Genomic DNA, 19,315 nt, shown 5'->3' with positions numbered 1-19,315 from the left:
TTTTATTATTTATTTTAATAATACACTATTGAAATAAAGTAAATAAGTAACTTGGGAGTATTAAAATATTTGTTTTGATTTTATTATTCTATCCTTAATTAATTTATTTTTTTATGAAAAAATAATATTAATCATAGTTACAATATCATTTCCGATTTTTTTTTATTTGTGCTTTTTATTTGTGCTTTTTTATATGTATTATCATTAAATATTTCTATAAACAATTTTATAAAATTATGTATATTATTTTATAACTATGCAAAAATATTAGAATATTAAATTTTATTATGTTTTTTTTCTCTATAGGCAAAACTACAGGTTTCTTTTAAAACTGAATGATCCCATGAGTTTTCTAAACGGTCTTCTCTCTTAATGGGCTCTTTCACAAAAAATAAAATACTCAATTCAAGGACAAAATCTGAAATAGAAGACTATTTTCAGTATATTTATCCAAAAAAAAAAATACTTCCATGACATTGAATAATTTTTTTATATGCCCTCAAAATTTCTTTAATTTGGAATAATTTTAAGGTGCCAATTGATGACGTATGAAAAAAACGCCCAGTCACATTGCAGAACCGTGCTCGTGCGCCAGCCAACAACTGGCAACATTGCGATTTGATTTGACGTGCATGTTGAATAATAAATTTGAGGTTAAATTTTTTGTTTACTCCGTTTGTGAAAGTTTGTAATCAAGTTTTAAGTTTTAAATTGTTATTTTTTGTTAATTTGTTCCATCATGGTCGTACCAGAACCTGGATTCGAAAAGGCGTCATCTGATAACCTTCCTAAAGTTGACGCCGAAATGGTTAAATTTTAAATGGGTCAGCATAGTCAGCATGGTGGCCCGGCGGTGTTGCCGCTTTTCAACATGCCAGGTGTGACGTATTAAAAATAAAGTGCGGATTTTTATTCTGGGCTTTCTTGTTTTTATTTATTTTCTTAAGGACGACTTCAAGTTTTTCGAAAGTGAGATAGCAGAAAATTCTAGAATTAATTGCTTTATTCAATTATGCGAATTTCAAAATATAGTGAAAGAGCCCATTCAGCTCAAGTAAAATGATCTGTTTGTTTTTTGTCTACACCCAACGTTTTACTTGTTACGTTTTGACTGAACAGGTAGAACGTTACGTGTAGAGGGGGCTTTACTGATTATTGTTGAATCATTTAAACGTTCAATGAAGCCACTAATGTTTGTTTTGTGTTAATTTTTTTATATTTTATATTTGTTTTATTTTGTTTATGATTTATTTTTTAATTAGGTCAAACTCCCAGTATTATAAAGTTAGTACCTCAGCGACCTCAAGGACCACGCCCAATTATTAGGCCTACGTCTAGTTTGCCAGGTTTGTACTGTATATTACTGATATACATTCGATACCAAATAATCTTTTAGTTACGTCATCCAGAGCATGCATATTAAATTCATTGTTGCCAACCGTGGGCATATTCGGCGTCGGGCTGACTAACTGGAATATAAATTAAAAAAGTTAAATTTCCCGCTGGAGATTCAGGTGGTACCTCTGCTGTAAAAGATGTCAATTTGTCACATTTATTTATTTATTTCCCGACATTTTGATTCGTTTTGACAATTTAGTTTTGTATTACGAGTTTTTGGTTTAAATAAATAGTGTTGTGATTCTTTACTTAGTTTGAAAATGTTTACTAGCATACCTTGCAGTCGGACATTGTTCTTTTTAGAACCTCTTTTAATGCGAAATATACCAGATAGCTTAATAACCGTAAAAAACTCATCGCAACTTTATTAGATTATTTTGAACGGGAAAACGGTAATAATTGCTTTTTATGTGTATAAGTGCTGTTAAGGAGGTGAGATTTGTTGATGTAAATAATAACTGTTTATATATTTATAATTAATTCATTTTTGTTTTCTAAAATATTTTGATTAAAAGAAAATAAGTAAAAGTCGGCAACGCTGTGCCGAATAAGCTTAATCACGTGACTACAAGTTTATTTGGTATGATCTTTGAATAAGAAGACTAAGGAAGGAGCATATCAAAAATCTTAGGTCCACCGCGATGGGCCTCAAATATGGCCGACTTAAATTCCGGTTTATCAGTGCCGTTCTAATTTTATTTCAAAAATGTAAAACTATGATGTAGGGTAGACGTGGGGTAGACTCAATATTTTTTTTTTATTTTACGTTGTGAATAAATGTTGGTAGTTATTAAAATTGTTATAAAAATATAAAATTCTAATAAAAATAGATAAGTTATAATAATTATTTATAAGCATAAACATCCGATACGCTACTGAAGCAGGTAAATCAAATTGACGTATCTAAATTCTTTGACATCTAATCTTTGACAAGTAGTAAATAAAACCAAAAATGCAAGAAAAAATATATAATTAGTTAATTTAAGTGAATTTCATAAATGATCGGTTTACTACACGTATGTATATTATATAGTCACTTACTAGCGAAAAGTTGTTCCATTATTTACATTCACTCGAATTTTGCCGAGATCTACCGCACGCTACACAACCAACTATTTTAGAGTCTTTTTCGATAAATCACGATAGTGTCACTGTTAATTTAAGTTCTGCCACAATTTCCATCTAGATTTACTACCTTTATACAACTATCAGTAGTAGAATAAATAATAAATAACATAAAATAAGCTTCGTAAAGACTGACAAATCCACAAAATTTCAAATCAAATTCAAATGTGTCAAATGAATCGTCAAACAGAACTGTCAAGGATCCCCACCCTAGAGTCCTTTTTCCGCCCACCATGCATAAATACATGGATAGCATTATGCTCCTTCCTTAGTCTTCTTATTCAAAGGGTATGATCTATATGTGTAAAAACTCATTGGTCTACATTGTCAATATAAAGGGTGTTTTAAAACTTGTTTGTTAAAAATAAAAGGTGGTTTGTTATTTAACTACACTTCAATTTGTATTTCTTTTTATTTCAGTGAACAACAGAACAATATTGAATACAGTTCTGACCACTACTCAGAACAAACTGACCACGACCTCTACGGTAAAGCACGAATGGTTCGAGAAAACCGTAAGGGCATCTGCTAGGGTTAATTCCAATTTGTCCTATACCCTAACCCAACTTAATCGGTAAGATTTTAACTGGCACAAAATATACAGGGAGTTCCAATATACCGTGGATATGGGGAACAACTACGTCTTTATTGAATCATAATAAATTGCTTTCACTTAACAAAATATACACATCCAAAATTTCATTCAAATCGGGATAATGGTTCTTAAAGTGTCTGAAAAAATGTGTTTATTTTCTTAAAGTTTCGTGCCCTCTAACCCACGGAATATTGTATTTAGATAAATAGTTACAGATAGTGATAGATAGTCTTTGTAAAGAGTCTATGTTTATTTTATAAATACTTGCGATAAAAATTGTGAAATTGATTTTCGACAACATGTTGGTTGCTATATGATTATTTATTGATAGTTTATTTAAATTTAAGACAACAATCGGTAGCTACCAGTGTCGAAGCGCTAGCCGTTGTTCATAACAAGCTCCAAGAAGTTCTAAGTACTTCGATCAATACTCTAATTCAAATTAGGAAAAATCTACGTACTGAATTTATAGCAGGTAAGAAATCATATATGAAGAAAAAAAAAGTGACATTTTGGAAGAGTTTAATTTTACTGTGTTTTTGATTTTGAAATATTCATTCTTTGAATTTTCATATATCTTACTGTATTGTTTTTAGGAATTAAGAATATTAAATTGCCCCCAAAACAACCAGTTCCAACAGCTCCGATTTTAGTCAAGGACGATGACGATGTGATATTTGTCAATCCAGCGGTTTCCAAAGCTCAAACTTTTCCCCCGCCACCTCCAGTAAGTATTTTAATGATGTATACGTAAAAAACGACAAACTATAGGCTGCACTATAGGTGTATTCTCCGACGGTGCTGCCACCAGTTCACCTGTCACTAGTTAAAAAAGTATACCATTAATATTGCAAATTATATTTTATATTATCATGGTATGTCTTTAATTTTTTGATTATGTAACAAGCAATTTGTTTAGTCACTTATTTCGTCGAACTGCTTGAATCCATTTTTATTTTTGATCAAATCGGTGTGAGAAACTATGAAGCTATAAAATGTTGTTTCGGGAAAGTTGAATATCCGGGAAAGTTGTGTTATTGAATGTTATTGCACCTAACAACGCTTTAATTACGTTCTCCTTTACGCGTTACCATTTTTTCGGCAATTTTATTAACATTTCAAATTGTCACAACACAAAAAGACGTCTAGTTCGAATTATTTTTCACTTATTTTTTACTACCCGAAACAGCGTTACATCAGACAAACCTCGTAACTGAGTGTTTTATAGTCTCAATAACTGCACTAGCAAAAAAAACTAAAATATTTATAATATTATGACAACACCACAATTTCAATATTATTTTAATGCGGCATGACGGCGGCGTGAAATACATACTGATAATTTCTGATTTCTGCCGTTGAAGCGCTGCGGTCGGAATTTTTTGAAATCAACTAAAATGCACCAAGCCTATAGGCTTAGTGTATTTCAGGCAATCTTTAAAATCCCGACAGCACCGCTCGGTACGGCAGAAATGAGAACTGTGCGGCTAACTTTATATCACTCCGTTGCGATGATCGTTCATATCGATCGCATATAAATAATATTTAAATCGTGGCTATGTTGTAATATTTAAGTACTAGCTTATACCAGTGACTTCGTTCGCGTCGAATTAATCATTTGTAATGGTAAATAAATAAAAAATGGTAATGATAAAGCAAAGCAAGAATTTCCATTAACATACAAACTGAATAAAATTTTCTCACATTTATGTCAGCATGAGAAAAAACAATATGGCGATATTATTATATAACTTGGTAATATTTGAGGGGTAGTTTCATCACGTTGGAATTTGACTTTCGAAAAATCCGTTTGCCAAAAATAAGCTTTTTACGTCAAGCAGTTTAAGCTGAATCGTGGTTAAAAAATTACCCAACTTTTTGGAACACCCTATATGATTTTTTTAAAAATTTCAAAATATGTAAAAAACCCAAATAAATTATGCTTGTGCAAGCGTTTTCACCCTCTTGGAATTTGAGATTCGAGAAACCCCTCCTTATCGAACCTCTACACCCCACAGTCAAACCGTTTGCCAAAAATCAGCTTTAAACGTCAAGCAGTTTAAGCAGAATCGTGATTACTCAATGATCATATTTTATGAAACACCCTGTATAAATTTATAAAAAACTTAAAATATGTAAAACAACAAAATAAAATATACTTGTTTAAGAGTTTTTCCGAAAAACTCACCGGTTTTTAAATAAAAAATATTTTAATATTTGAGGGATAGTTTCACCCCCTTAGAATTCCAGTTTCGAAAAATCCCTTCTTATCGAACCTCTACACCCTAAAGTCAATCTGTTTTCCAAAAATCAGCTTTTTACGTCAAGCGCTTTAAGCAGGATCGTGATTAATCAATGACCAGATTTTTCGAAACACCCTGTATACATTTTTAAAAAGTCTTAAAATATGTAAAAAAAAACAATAAAATATACGTGTTTAAGCGTTTTTTTCGGAAACTTGACGGTTTTTTTAAATAAAAAATATTGTAATATTTGAGGGGTGGTTTCACCCTCTTGGAACTGGAATTTCGAAAAATCCCTTCTTATCGAACCTCTACACCCTAGAAACAACCTGTATGCCAAAATTGAGCTTCTTACGTTGAGTGGTTTGAGCAGGATCGTGATTAATCAGTATGTCAGTCACTTAAGGATTTTATATATTAGTATAGAGTGTATAGTGCAGCTATTTGAAACTGTAAAATTCTCAGGTCCGAAATTTGTGTGATGTAACACTGTTTTGAGTAGTAAAAATTGAGTTGAAAAAGAACTCGAACTGGGCGACGTAGCTGGGTCGTAGCCTCCTTAAATCATGAGTTTTTCAGTGAAAATTTGGTGTATTTTTTTTTACTGTTTCAGCTCGTATTTCAACCAGTAGCGGCAGCTGCAACTAAGCAGATAACTGCGAGTGTTACGCTTGAGCCTAGGCCTAGTACTTCGAAAGCGCCTGTGCCAGTGGTTGAAGCTGATAAACCGGCCAGTCCTGTGCCAAGGGGCGGATTTTTAAAGGTATGTGTTTTTTTTATAAAAAAAACTACTTTCTTTCAAACGTCACAAAAGTATTAGTTTTTGCAACGTGACAATATAAAAAAAGTAATTTTAACGCATAGGCATAAAAGTAAAGCACTTTGTTACGCCTGAGCATAAAACTACGAAAATGTATTATTAAACTGATATATAAAGAGTCAAATTCAACGAGCGTAGCCATAGTTTCTCGATATACAGGGTGAGTCTTAAACAAGTGCAAATATTTTCAGGGATGGTGTATTTCGACCCCAGGAACACGTCTATGAGTTTTTTTTCGCAAAAAAGATGTTGAAAATCGTGCATTTTCTTTTAAATTTTCCTGTATATTTTTCGAAAACTTTTTAGAACTGCCTGTTCACTGCAAATTTTCCCACGCGGTAGGAGGTGTAGTTAGTAGATTTTTAAACCTAATTGAGGGTGATTTCTTAATGGAACGCCTTATATATTGTGTTTTGGGTTCCTCCGTTTAGTTATTATTAAATTCGTTTTCATAGTTCCAGAGAGACAAATAAATAAAATCTACTTTACAGTTTTTTTAAAACGCAAGAAATATCCTGAAATCAAAATTATGCCACATATTATACAGATTATAAACGTATCGTCAAAAGCATTGTTTTTCGTGGTTCCAATTTTTGGAGTCGCGCACTAGTTAGGATACTAGTTTGCGCACAAGCACGCCCACTTATGGCCTCTGAAATTGTGCACAGCGCCTGACCAGCCCTGTTCTTACTCTGGTTAGACGCGACTTTATTTTTGCGCACAGGAAATTTTACTCCTTTGCTCATCGTCATAAAAAATAATTTTCTTACCACGAATTAGGAACAAGATTTTTATCTGTATAGTATACCTAATCTGTGACTACGCTAGGTTTTTACTACAGTTTAGTCTGTCCAATGAGTAAGGGAAGATTTCCACAGATGACATACAAAAAATTGCAGAAAATGCAATTAACCTGTGAATTAAAATGACAGACACAATTTGCACTGTCATGGATTCTCTCGTTGGACATACTACTATACATACTTAAATTGTACAGGGTGCTCAAAATTAAATTATTAATGAATTAAAAAATGAACATATTTTGTATTTAAAATTATGTAATATTTTTTATACAGGTTAGGTCATTTTCGGCTCTTCAAAACGTAACGTCCGAATGCATTACCATCCCCGATGATCCCCCGCCTAAAGAAAATGTCGAAATTGAAATCAAACAGGATCCACTTGTTGTCCCCCCAGAAATTAAGACGTTAGGTAAGTTTGCGTCTTTGTAATTGACAGGGATATAAAGAATAAATAAACAACATCAAATCATCGGATAGAAAAACTATTATATACTGCTTTTATATTAATAAATTAATGACGGAAAAAAGAGCGTCGCGGTAGCCATTTTGAAATGTTTTTTGGTAATTTCGTTTGACTTTTCTCCCGAGAAATTGAAATTTTTACTAGTTTATTACGCAAATTATTGTAAATCACTCTAAATAATGAATTGTTTCTACTGTATTTAATCCGGCAAATGATGGAGATAAACAATTGTGATTGATTAAAATTTTATTTTAAGAATAGTGTCAAGACATCTGTCTAAAAAAGAGTGACAATTTGGTTAGGTATGTAAAATTTAAAGTCATAATTTTGATTATGCCAAAGAAATACATATTCTATGAGCTTGCCTAACGATTAACATTAGTTTAAAAATATATCCCCAACATGAACAATGAACAAAACAATTAAACAAAAACAGACCACAGACCACACAAAACAAATTGTTGGTTAGTAGCAGTTAGCAGTAGTCAGAGATATAGATGTAGCAGTATTTTGGTTTAATGGCCACAGCTGCCAGGCTATCCGGCCAAGTGATAGAATTATCAGGTTGTTATACAGGGTGGTCCGAACTGTATTCCGGAAACTTCGGCAGCATATTCTGCAGATAAAAAAAATTAAAATAAATCGTATAAATGTATGTCCTAAAATACTTAGTTTCGGAGATACAGGGTGTAGAAGCTTCATTTTTATTTCAATTTTTTCTAAATAATTTACGAAGTATCGTCAATACTTGATTGGTATGAATGAAAATTGATATCTGGGAGTTTTGTGACACAAGTAATTTGATTTTGATGTCAAAATGACTCCTATTTGTAGGCGGTGCCACCTACATGCGTTTTGACTGTTTTAAGAGTAATAACTGTTCGTCCGTACCTGTATAAAACAACTGACTAGAAAAATATACATTTCCATGGCTTTTTACGTAAAAAATGTCTCTTGGTAAAAATCGCTACGAGCTCAAGATATTTAGAATGGAAATAGACAATACATGTCTTTATTGACAAAAAATCAAGCACACGTTGAGTATAATAATTATTTGACTGAAATAACAAATTTTTATTTTTTTAAATTAATCATAATTTTTTCTGCGAAAAATGATGATTAAACAGTTTCTGTTGAACTTTTGGCACTAAAAGATTTCAAATTTATGATTTCAGTCTAATAACTATTTATGTCAATGATGACAGGGATTGATAATTTCAATTCCAAACATCTTGAGAACCATTACTCGTAGCGATTTTTACCAAGAGACATTTTTTATGAAAAAAAAGTTGTAAATGTGTATTTTTTTACTCAGTAGTTTTATACAGGTATGGACGAAAAGTTATTACTCTTCAAACCAGTTAAAACATAATATATGTAGGTGGCGCCCTCTACAGGTAGGAGTTATATTGACATAAAAGTCAAATTTCTCATGTCAAAAAACTCAACAAACGACACCAATTTGCATGCAAATATTGACGTTACTTCATAAATTATTTGGAAAAAAATCGAAATAAAAATGAAACTCTACACCCTGTATCTCCGAAACTAAGCATTTTAAGACACATATTGATACGAACTTTTTGACTTATTTTAATCTACAGAATATGCTGCCGAAGTTTCCGGGATACAGTTCGGACCACCCTGTATATCCTTTAAATCCTTCAAGTTAGTACCGTATGATCGAAAAAAAACGGCGTCCAGTTGGCTGGGAAATGAACATCGATGACATTTCCCGTATAAATTTACATATAAAATGACAGCGATCTTCATTCCATAGCCATCGCTGACGCCGTTTTTTCTCGATCATACGGTAGCTGTTAAGAAGTTTTACTTCAAATATGCGCACATAGTGCACTCACAATTTTTTTTACCAGGATAATAAGATTATAAGAAAAAACAAAAAATGCGCTTTAAGTTTGAAACGAATTTTTTTAATTAAAAATTGAATTTGATAATAGCGTCACTGTCTTTGATGACGTGCGCGCCAACTGTTATTCATTTCTCTATATTTATTGTTGTTTTACAGAAGAACCAAAGGAGGAGCCAGAGAAACCCGAAGATGTTCCCGAACCGACAGTCCCAAAAAATCAGGCAACATCTCCGATGGACACTGAGAATTTCGTCTACAACGTGAATGAAGCTCCCAGTGCCGAAGTTAGAAGAATGATGAACGCCATCGTCCAAGTGAAGAAATCGCGTGTGATCGACGAAATCATCAGGGTACGGGGTTTATACAAAACTGACGAGGTAACATGAGCACATTGAGAATCTCCGTTCAACTGATAACGTTGCCATTAATATTAAGTTTCTTTATTTCTTCCATGTGAATTTGTTACTGTAGAAGCAAGAAGGTTGTTGGGAATTATTTTTTGTACTTTAGGTGTCTTTTAAGATTAAGGAAGGAGCATATCAAATATCTTAGATCCATCGCGATGGGACTGAAATTCCGGTTTATCAGTGCCGTTCTAATTTTATTTAAAAAGTGTAAAACTATGATGTAGGGTAGACGTAGGGAGACTCAATAATTTGTTGTTTTATTTTACGTCGTGAATATATGTTGGTAGTTATTAAAATTGTTATAAAAAATATAATTCTAATAAAAATAGATAAGTTATAATAATTATTTATTAATACACACATCCGTTACGCTACTGAAGCAGGTAAGTCAAACTGACGTATCTAAATTCTTTGACATCTAATCTGTGACGAGTAGTAAATAAAAGCAAAAATACAAGAAAAATTATATAATTAGTTAATTTAAGTGAATTTCATAAATAATCGGTTTACTACACGTATGTATATTATATAGTCACTTACTAGCGAAAAGTTATTCCATTATTTCCCTCGAGTTTTGCCGAGATCTACCGCACGCTACACAGCCAACAATTTTACAGTCTTTTTCGATAAATCACAATAGTGTCACTGTTAATTTAAGTTCTGCCACAATTCGTATCTAGATTTACTATATACCACTATCAGTGGTAGAATAAATAATAAATAACATAAAATAAGTTCAATAAAGACTGTCAAATCCACAAAATTTCAAATCAAATTCAAATGTGTCAAACAGAACTGTCAAGGATCCCCACCCATGCATGAATATGCTAGCTGATATGAATATAATGCTCCTTCCTAAATCTTTTTATTCAAAGATTTTCTATAATCAGATAATGGTAAAGATTGTTCAGCTATCGTTCAACGTTACGTCATCATTATTTGTCAAATACTTAGATCTTATAAAATAAGATCTAAGGTCAAATATGAAATATAATCATATTTTTTAGGAAATTTCAAGTACGTTCCAAAATTAGTAATTTAGAATGCGTTCCGAATTTATTAATTTCAAATAAGTATATTTGACATTAAGTAATTTTAGTTGCTTTCAATTTACATTTTTTGTCGCATATAATAGATTTAGCGATAAACATATTTTAGTAACTAACGGATTTGAATAAGTTTATTTGATAGCGCTGTTGTTTGTTAATTTTGACATTGATCGACACCTGTCAGCACGGTCATAACCACAGACGTGAAATGACATTTACTAGAAACAATATGCTGTGATTACGAAATGTCATAATGATGCCTAGCATCTGTTTCATTCCTTTATAACAAGAAAGAGAGAGTACGACATAATAAAATGAGGTAACATTGAATGATCATCATACTTTAATATGAATTTACTTGATAAAACTATTATTATTGCTTTTACAGTAACAAATACTACTATTTTACCTTTTAAGCAAGCCTCTAGCTTCTGGTTTATAAAATAAATGAACTATTCTCTTAAGCATTTTTATTTCGTTTGTTTTAATTGCTTATTATTGATATTACTTTCCTCTCTTGTCTAGTGAAGAACCAAAAAAATGCACAAGAAATATTTCTATACGTTTTAATTGTAATAAACTTAAATAATTATAATTATTATGTCATTATTTTGGAAACGTTTTTTTTTCATTAATTATGAACTGTTCCTTTTAAAGGATTTTCTTCTGTATTTTTGAATCTGTAAAATGAATGGCCAGCAAGTTGAAGCACTGTCGTTATTCTGTTTTTTTAGTAAGGTATTTTGTAAAGAAATGAATTTATCTATTAGTTTGTATTGATAATTTTTCTATGGAGTAAATGGTTTTATATTGTGCTATACCGGATGTCTCAGTACCTAAACAAGTTTTTATTTTCCATGATCGCCAGCGTACATATATTTTATAGGATATTTCAAATCTAAACCAAACTCCCTTTATAACAGTGCATCATAAGTTAAAGTTTTTTTTGATTCAGTCTTATAAAATATACAGGGTGTATTATAAAAAGAAAAGGTCAAAGGGCTTTGATTTTAATTCGGGTATTTCGTTAGACCAGGTGTACTGGGACACCTGGTATATTAAATAAATTAAATAACGCCCCAAGTAAAAAAAACTTGAAAAATATACGTATTTATAAACAAATTTCTAGGTTAATTAACGAAACAACAGTCTTGAAATCTTTGTCTAAAAGGAATGGCTTGCTTTCTGTAATTATTAGTCATTCTTAAGCTTCATTCAGAACCTCGCAATTAGTGGTTTCAATTATACTTTATACATTTTAGTTTACAATAATTCACAATGTCTAAAAAACAATTAAAATTAATAGAATGTCCTAGCAACAGCTTGCGGTAATCATTTGTTTCCATAGAGAAAGCCTAATATTTAGCTTATAAAACAATAAACTTTTGATTTCTAACCACATTTTTCTCTTGACAGATGACAATCAAAGGCCAAAATGACATTCCTCGCAAATTTTGAAGTATAATTAGTGGAAAAGTTGAAAGTTTGTTAACTTTTTCCACTAATTTTGACGTTCTGAATGCTTATCTTGAAATTAGAGTAACAAACTTCTACACTAATTGAAACCACTAATTGCCAGGTTCTGAATGAAGCTTTGCACTCGATTTTAAATATATTTTTTATGGGTGATATAATTTTTCAGTTGTTCTTAAATATCATATTTTTAAACGCATGTAAATATCTAGGGTAATAGAATTATTCAATTTTAATTATTTATTATGGACATTTTTATATCCCCTCTCTTCAAATTTCTTGGTCACAAAATGTCCAAGTGTCATCAAGTTCTTGAATGACTGTGAAAAATAAGAGGTAGTGTTTAAAGGATTTAGCATAAGTTTCGTTATGTTGTTTTTTTAATTGTTTAAACACAGAATTTAATAAATGTGTAAATATTTATGTTGCATTTTGTTTTATTGACTAGGATTACCAAAAATTATATTTAAAATCTCAGACCAATATTATGATTAGACAAACCTTACTGTATAAAATTAGGGAACCGAAGATATACAAACTAGGATGTAAACAGAAATATGCTAGGTTGTCATTTATTTAGTAAAAAAAAGTTTATTAACCAAGATCGTATACCGGGTGGTGCATCGGCGAAACAGGAAATCCCATGCAAATTTTGAACTGTCCAATTATTAGTGACAGCTAAGTCACAGTAACAGATATTGTATTTAGATTAAAGCTGCAAAAATTAGTTTAAACCGAATTTTATTATCGCTATATTGGTCACATAGCGCCGTGTTCAGCAATGTTGCCGTTTATTACTTGACAATTATCTTAATGTCAGTCATTATTTTGTATAATATCGTGTTGTTGAATCTTTGTGAGCAATTTTCGTTTTTTTGTCTATTTTCGTAGTCTTTTTTTTTTAAATTGCAGTTTTAAGCACAAACAGTTATAAATTTTCTAGTTTTTGTATTGCATTTCTTGAAATTTGTGTGTTGAAAATATGCCGAAGCATTTAACAGTCGAAGCAAAGAGCTTATAGCTTCCCTGATAAACAATTTGAACGAGAACGTGACAGTAAAGGTCTTTTATTACCATTGACTGCAGTCAGAGAAATAAGTTTAATTGATAAGCTCCAGCGGCGTGCGGGAAGCGAATCGGTAAAAAACCCTATTTCGAGACATACTTTTACATTTTCTTAAAAAACTTACCTTTGAAAATTCCTAGGCCAATTCCATTGTTCGATTAAAATTGTATCGAAATTTGTTAAACAAACAAAAACACATAAAGTTATAATAGTTAAAATACGATATTTTAAATTAATTTTCCGAAGCACTTGACGCGCGATAGGCACCTATTTGTATTTGAGGTCTATTCGTCTATCAGCCATTGCAAATTTGTCTATAACATCATCATAAAATTTTGGATTTAATTTATTATAATATTACCTATAAAATCGCAAGCGAACCCGTCCCGATAAATTCAAAGTCGAGGAAGGCGGCAAATAGATCGCTGCCGTAAGCTGCTGCAACTGTATGCGCGATTTTCCGGCTTAAATTTGTCGTTTGCGTTCGAGGTCAATAACACCTACATGAAGGAGGGATAGGCGACCGGCGGCGATTCCCAGGCGCGCATCCATGCAGTAAAAGGCTAATTAAATTTACTAGATACGTTTATGTAAGATTTCAAATAAATAATTTTAACAAATTAATCTTTTGTTATAAAATAATGGACTAGTTTTTGACAATATGTAATAAGTAAAATAAGGTATAAAACAAATAAATAAATGAATTACTAAAATATTAGTTATTGAATTAAAAATAAAACGTAAAACTTTTTAGAAAATTATATAATAAATATATTGTTTGTCAATTTTAAATTAAGATTCATCTAATAAATCCAATCTGGCAGCGCTGTCGCCATCGCTTTTGTCACTCAAAGTTGATCACGTGCATCGGAAATTGTTTTGTAACTGATCTCTTGGACTTACATCAAATTGACAATATCTCTATGTCTCGGATTGTATCCAATTTTTCATAAATAAAAAGAGCAAAATAAAAGTCACGATTTCTAGAATAATTAATTATATTCATAAACCAATATAACATACAAATCAAAACAACTTTTAGTACAATTTAAATAAAAAAAACATCTCGAAAAATACAGAGCTCTTATTAGCTCTTGCCACCCTGAATAACCATAGATGTAAAACAATAAGGCAATACGAATATAATAATTAATATCTGGCATAGCAAAAATCGAAAAGGTCGTCCAGTATCAAAACTTTAAACCTTCACGAATATAAGTAGATATAATACATATATAATATTATCTAAGATAAACTATGTATGATGTATATTTATATAAGAGTAGGTAATTAATTTTCCTTTTATAGTCAAAGTCAAAATACTGAAGCGCAAGGTCGTCTTACCTAAATTTCGAGGTTAAGCAGAGAAACAAGAGTGCCTTAGCTTATATAAATATATCTCAAAAAGGTACACAGATTGTTACAGTCACAAAAAATAAACGTGTTCCTGCAGAACCGACGCAAAACGGGCCTTCGAATCGTTTCTGGCAATTCTTCGTGCGATTTGGTTTCGGTTGCGCAACTCTGCATGAACAACGGCCAAGAATACATCGAAAAAACGCTTATTTTCTATCAAAAAACACGTAAATGCCACTTCTTGATAGAGGAGGGATTTTTGGGAAGGGGAGGAACTGCCGGGTTGGATAACAACGACTGTCACGGCATCTATAAAACACAAATCATGTCAGATATATCTCGAAACAGAGTATAATATAGTACACACGTCTGTCTCTGTCCCTAAAAAGAACAGGAATAATAATAAGGTAATAAATAGTTGATAGACGACGACATGCCAATCTTGTCTCTGTAAATATCTAGGAATATATTACGCCTTTAGCACGATTAATAATAAGAATTAATCATTATTCAATATTATTATTAGTAACTTATCGCTAAAAATCTTTGGAAAGAGATAACAATATTAGTCAAAAATGTATACATTTCTTAATTCGTTTAATATGACAGGACTAAGACACAGTTAATTATTTCGTTTATAGCTAATAAAACTATTTATGTCGCACGCGTTTGTTCCTTGGGTCCTTTTTTCCTTTTTGTATAAAGAACAGTTCAACAGCGTCTTTCAAACTTATCTTTCAATATTAAAAACTCAGTATCCATATCATTTTTATTGCTTCATATTTAAAACTGTTCAGTTTAACATAACGATATAAGAGATAGTAGAAAAGCAGTTTTGAGTTATTTCTTAAAATTACTACCACTAATTTTGACGTTCTGAACGCTTACATTGAAATTAGAGGAACAAACCTCTACGCTAACTGAAACCACTAATTTTTAGGTTCAACAAATTAGTGGTTTCAATTAGCGTACAAATTTGCTCCTTTAATTTCAATGTAAGCATTCAGAACGTCAAAATTAGTGGTAGACAGTTTCAATTTATAGAAAAAAGCTTCATTCAGAACCTCGCAATTAGTGGAATAAATTAGTGGTTTCAATTAGCGTAGAAGTTTGTTCCTCTAATTTAAATGTAAGCATTCCGAAGGTTAAAATTAGTGGTAGACAGTTTCAATTTGTAGAAAAAAGCTTCATTCAGAACCTCGCAATTAGTGGAATAAATTAGTGGTTTCAATTAGCGTAGAAGTTTGTTTCTTTAATTTAAATGTAAGCATTCAGAACGTCAAAATTAGTGGTAGACAGTTTCAATTTGTAGAAAAAAGCTTCATTCAGAACCTCGCAATTAGTGGAATAAATTAGTGGTTTCAATTAGCGTAGAAGATTGTTCCTCTAATTTAAATGTAAGCATTCAGAACGTCAGAATTAGTGGTAGACAGTTTCAATTTGAAGAAAAAAGCTTCATTCAGAACCTCGCAATTAGTGGAATAAATTAGTGGTTTCAATTAGCGTAGAAGTTTGTTCCTCTAATTTAAATGTAAGCATTCAGAACGTCAAAATTAGTGGTAGACAGTTTCAATTTGTAGAAAAAAGCTTCATTCAGAACCTCGCAATTAGTAGAATAAATTAGTGGTTTCAATTAGCGTAGAAGTTTGTTCCTCTAATTTAAATGTAAGCATTTAGAACGTCAAAATTAGTGGTAGGAATTTTCAATTAGTGGAAAAAGTTACCAAACTTTTAACTCTTCCACTAATTATACTTCAAAATTAGCGACGAATGTAATTTTGGCTTTTGATCATCATCCGTCAAGAAAAATGTGGTTAGAAATCAAAAGTTTATTGTTTTATAAGCTAAATATTAGGCTTTCTCTATGGATACAACTGATTACCGCAAGCTGTCGCTAGTTGCTGGGATATTCTATTAATTTTAATTGTGTTTTTTAGACATTGTGATTGATTGTTAATATACTAAAGTATAATTGAAACCACTAATTTATTCCACTAATTACGAGGTTCTGATGATGCTTTAAAGTTAACTAATTATGTTTTTATTCATGTAATTTCGCAGCTATTACCTGCCAAAAATAATTAAGATATGCAAATTTTAAGACTTATTTAGATATTCCATTAGCGTGGATATTTTTGTTATTAAACAATCACATAATTTAACCAATTACGAACGCCACTGATCAAACGGAAGTAGAGTCACCCATATTGAAACCCCTTCGCAACCTTTATAGAGGTATTCATGGTTAAAATAACTTGAATCGCCTAGAAACATTACCAGATGTTATTTGGATGCCCTACTACGACATTCTTTTATATATTTTATGAATGTTGTTGAATGTTCTATTACTTACAGTGAAAAATTTACTAAATTTCTGTAAAATCAAGACACTGTTACAAGATATAAATAAAATTAATATTAAAAGATAAGTTTGAAAGTCGGGGGGATTAATTTTGTTTAATAAATTTCAACAAATATGGCACATTATGATCAATAAAAAGGAAGAACTTCAGACCATTCAGGCCCAAAACGTATGTGACACACCTCGTTTTGCACATTTAAATCCATTACAAAATACCAGATACTTTTTTTGTAACGACATATATTTTATTTAAACACGATGGGATAAGAAGGGGCTTAGAACGTGATATGTTCACACATACATTTAAAACATTTGTACTTTAGAAATGACTATTAGAGTTTTGTCTACGATTGAAGCCACAATGGATAAAATGCAGGAAAACATGTATAATATACTTTTTTAAAATAGTTTTTTTTGTATCACCACCTACTATACTCGAAAATTTGTCGAAAAAACGGAATTAGAATAAAAAATATATATTTATGATTTTTTTTATTTTTTTTAGGACTTTCTTATTTATTTTTTTTAAGTATATTAATAATATTTTTGGTATATTACTTATACGTTTCTCATAGAGCTTATTGCTTCACAATCCACAATTTTGTTTATTCCTAACGGGTTAAACACTATCTAGCAAAAAAAACTTTCGATATATATAATATAAAAAAAACACACGAAACTAGTATATATAATAATGAAATAGTATGTGTATACAATACTAAAAAAATAACTCTCAGTATAAATAAAACTTTATCTGTAAAAATAATAACGCAAAATGTATATTCTTTTTCGAAACATTAGAACCGTCTGATTTTTTTTAAAGTTCGTTGTTATATAACAAAATCTTTTTAGGTACCTTTCAGTTTGATCAGTTCTAACTTTTCGAAGTAATATTCAAATACCTAAATGATATAGTATAACCTATATAGTTGATTCTACGGCGCTTGGATATTGTAAATATCGCCATAATATAATAAAAAACATGCAAAACAACCCATTCCTAATTTACTTTCAATTTTTAATGCACAATCTGTTTTTTTTTCGCTCTAATTAATATTGTACTTTCGTGTGCCTTACAAAAAACCCTAAGCACAACACTATTTTTTCTTCTTTAGAATAACTATAACATTTTAGAATATCCTCTGCTACACATAGAAACTATATATATTTTAAAAGTTCGCGTTTTTTGACTTCTCAGGCGGTCCAAAAAAAGAAAGATTTGAACAAGCCTGAAACTTTCGGCAGAGAGTTTTACGAAATATTGTCTAAAAAATGATCAAATGTTTTAGCGAGGTGGTCAAAATCGTAATCAAGAATAAGTAAAAAAGTTCGTATAAATTTATGTTCTAAATTTCTTCGTTTCGGAAACACAGTGTGTAGAGATTTCATTTTTATTTCGGTTTTTTCAAATAATTTTTGAACTAATATCGATATTTGGATAAAAATTGGTGTCTGGGTGTTCTATGACATGAGAAATTCGATTTAGATGTCATGTTAACTGTTATGAAGAGTAATAATGTTTTGTCTGTACCTGTATTATACTACTGAGAGAAAATATATACCGTTGTATATTTTTACCGTTTCTTATCCATGTCATCAACGGCATCATAATGTTGACTCGATAGTTATTTGACTGAAATGATAAATTTGGGAACACTAAATTTATCATAAGTTCTTATTTCTAGAAAAATTTTATGATAAAACAGTTTCTGTTGAACATTTGGCACAAAAACATTTCAAATCTATTATTTCAGTATAATAACTATCTAGTCAACTTGTTCAATTTTTGTCAGTGATGACATATATCGATTATTTCGATTCGAAATATGTATATTGAAAACCGTTGCTATAGTCTATGAAACGAGTAACTTTGAATTTGACAGTTCCCGCGGGCTGTTCTAATGTTAATTTTATTAGGTTAGCAACTTGCGGCCATGCTGACGCAATGCCGTTTCTAATAGAACAGTCTCGGAGCGAGATTTATGACGTCACGCTAGTTAGATACTACTAATAATACTAATATTCACACCACACGCCACATAATGTTTACTGAAATTAATAAACTAATATATACTTGTCAAAAGATGACCACATATTTTTTTAAATTATTATTATTAACACTAAAACTATCTACATTGACTATGGAGTACGACTTCAGCCATGAATATTTGATATATAATTTTTTGGATTATATTCGACACTATTTTTTTCATATGACACAACACTGATGAAGGCTATAATGTTAGCCGAAACTTTTTTTTTAGACAAATAAAAATAATGAA

General features: G+C 30.9%; 2 protein-coding genes and 1 long non-coding RNA gene across 3 annotated transcripts in view; 2 read left to right on the top strand and 1 right to left on the bottom strand.

The window, feature by feature from the left end:
* The window catches only part of LOC115885233, a 49,943-nt gene extending 39,935 nt beyond the window's left edge, over window positions 1–10,008 (top strand). Inside the window, exons 13-19 of the mRNA XM_030904070.1 lie at window positions 1,263–1,346; window positions 2,944–3,097; window positions 3,466–3,593; window positions 3,715–3,845; window positions 5,975–6,124; window positions 7,258–7,393; window positions 9,477–10,008. Of these exons, the coding sequence (XP_030759930.1) occupies window positions 1,263–1,346; window positions 2,944–3,097; window positions 3,466–3,593; window positions 3,715–3,845; window positions 5,975–6,124; window positions 7,258–7,393; window positions 9,477–9,706 (1,013 nt within the window). The 3' untranslated portion in view covers window positions 9,707–10,008. The remainder of the gene's footprint in view (window positions 1–1,262; window positions 1,347–2,943; window positions 3,098–3,465; window positions 3,594–3,714; window positions 3,846–5,974; window positions 6,125–7,257; window positions 7,394–9,476) is intronic.
* Window positions 10,009–10,284: 276 nt separating this feature from the next.
* LOC115885239 lies at window positions 10,285–12,672 on the top strand. Its single transcript, XR_004050699.1, has 2 exons — window positions 10,285–12,288; window positions 12,356–12,672. It is a non-coding gene; the product is annotated as an uncharacterized LOC115885239 (long non-coding RNA).
* A 1,629-nt stretch (window positions 12,673–14,301) lies between these two features.
* LOC115885241 (brain tumor protein-like) overlaps window positions 14,302–19,315 on the bottom strand; it is a 44,633-nt gene continuing 39,619 nt past the window's right edge. Inside the window, 1 exon segment of the mRNA XM_030904082.1 lies at window positions 14,302–14,980. The gene's annotated coding sequence lies outside the window, so the exon portion shown is untranslated.

Source organism: Sitophilus oryzae, unplaced genomic scaffold, assembly GCF_002938485.1.
Source record: "Sitophilus oryzae breed Bouriz unplaced genomic scaffold, Soryzae_2.0 scaffold_378_pilon_pilon, whole genome shotgun sequence".
In the NCBI taxonomy this organism is placed as follows: Eukaryota; Metazoa; Arthropoda; class Insecta; order Coleoptera; family Curculionidae; genus Sitophilus; species Sitophilus oryzae.
This window is presented reverse-complemented; position numbering and strand designations above follow the sequence as displayed.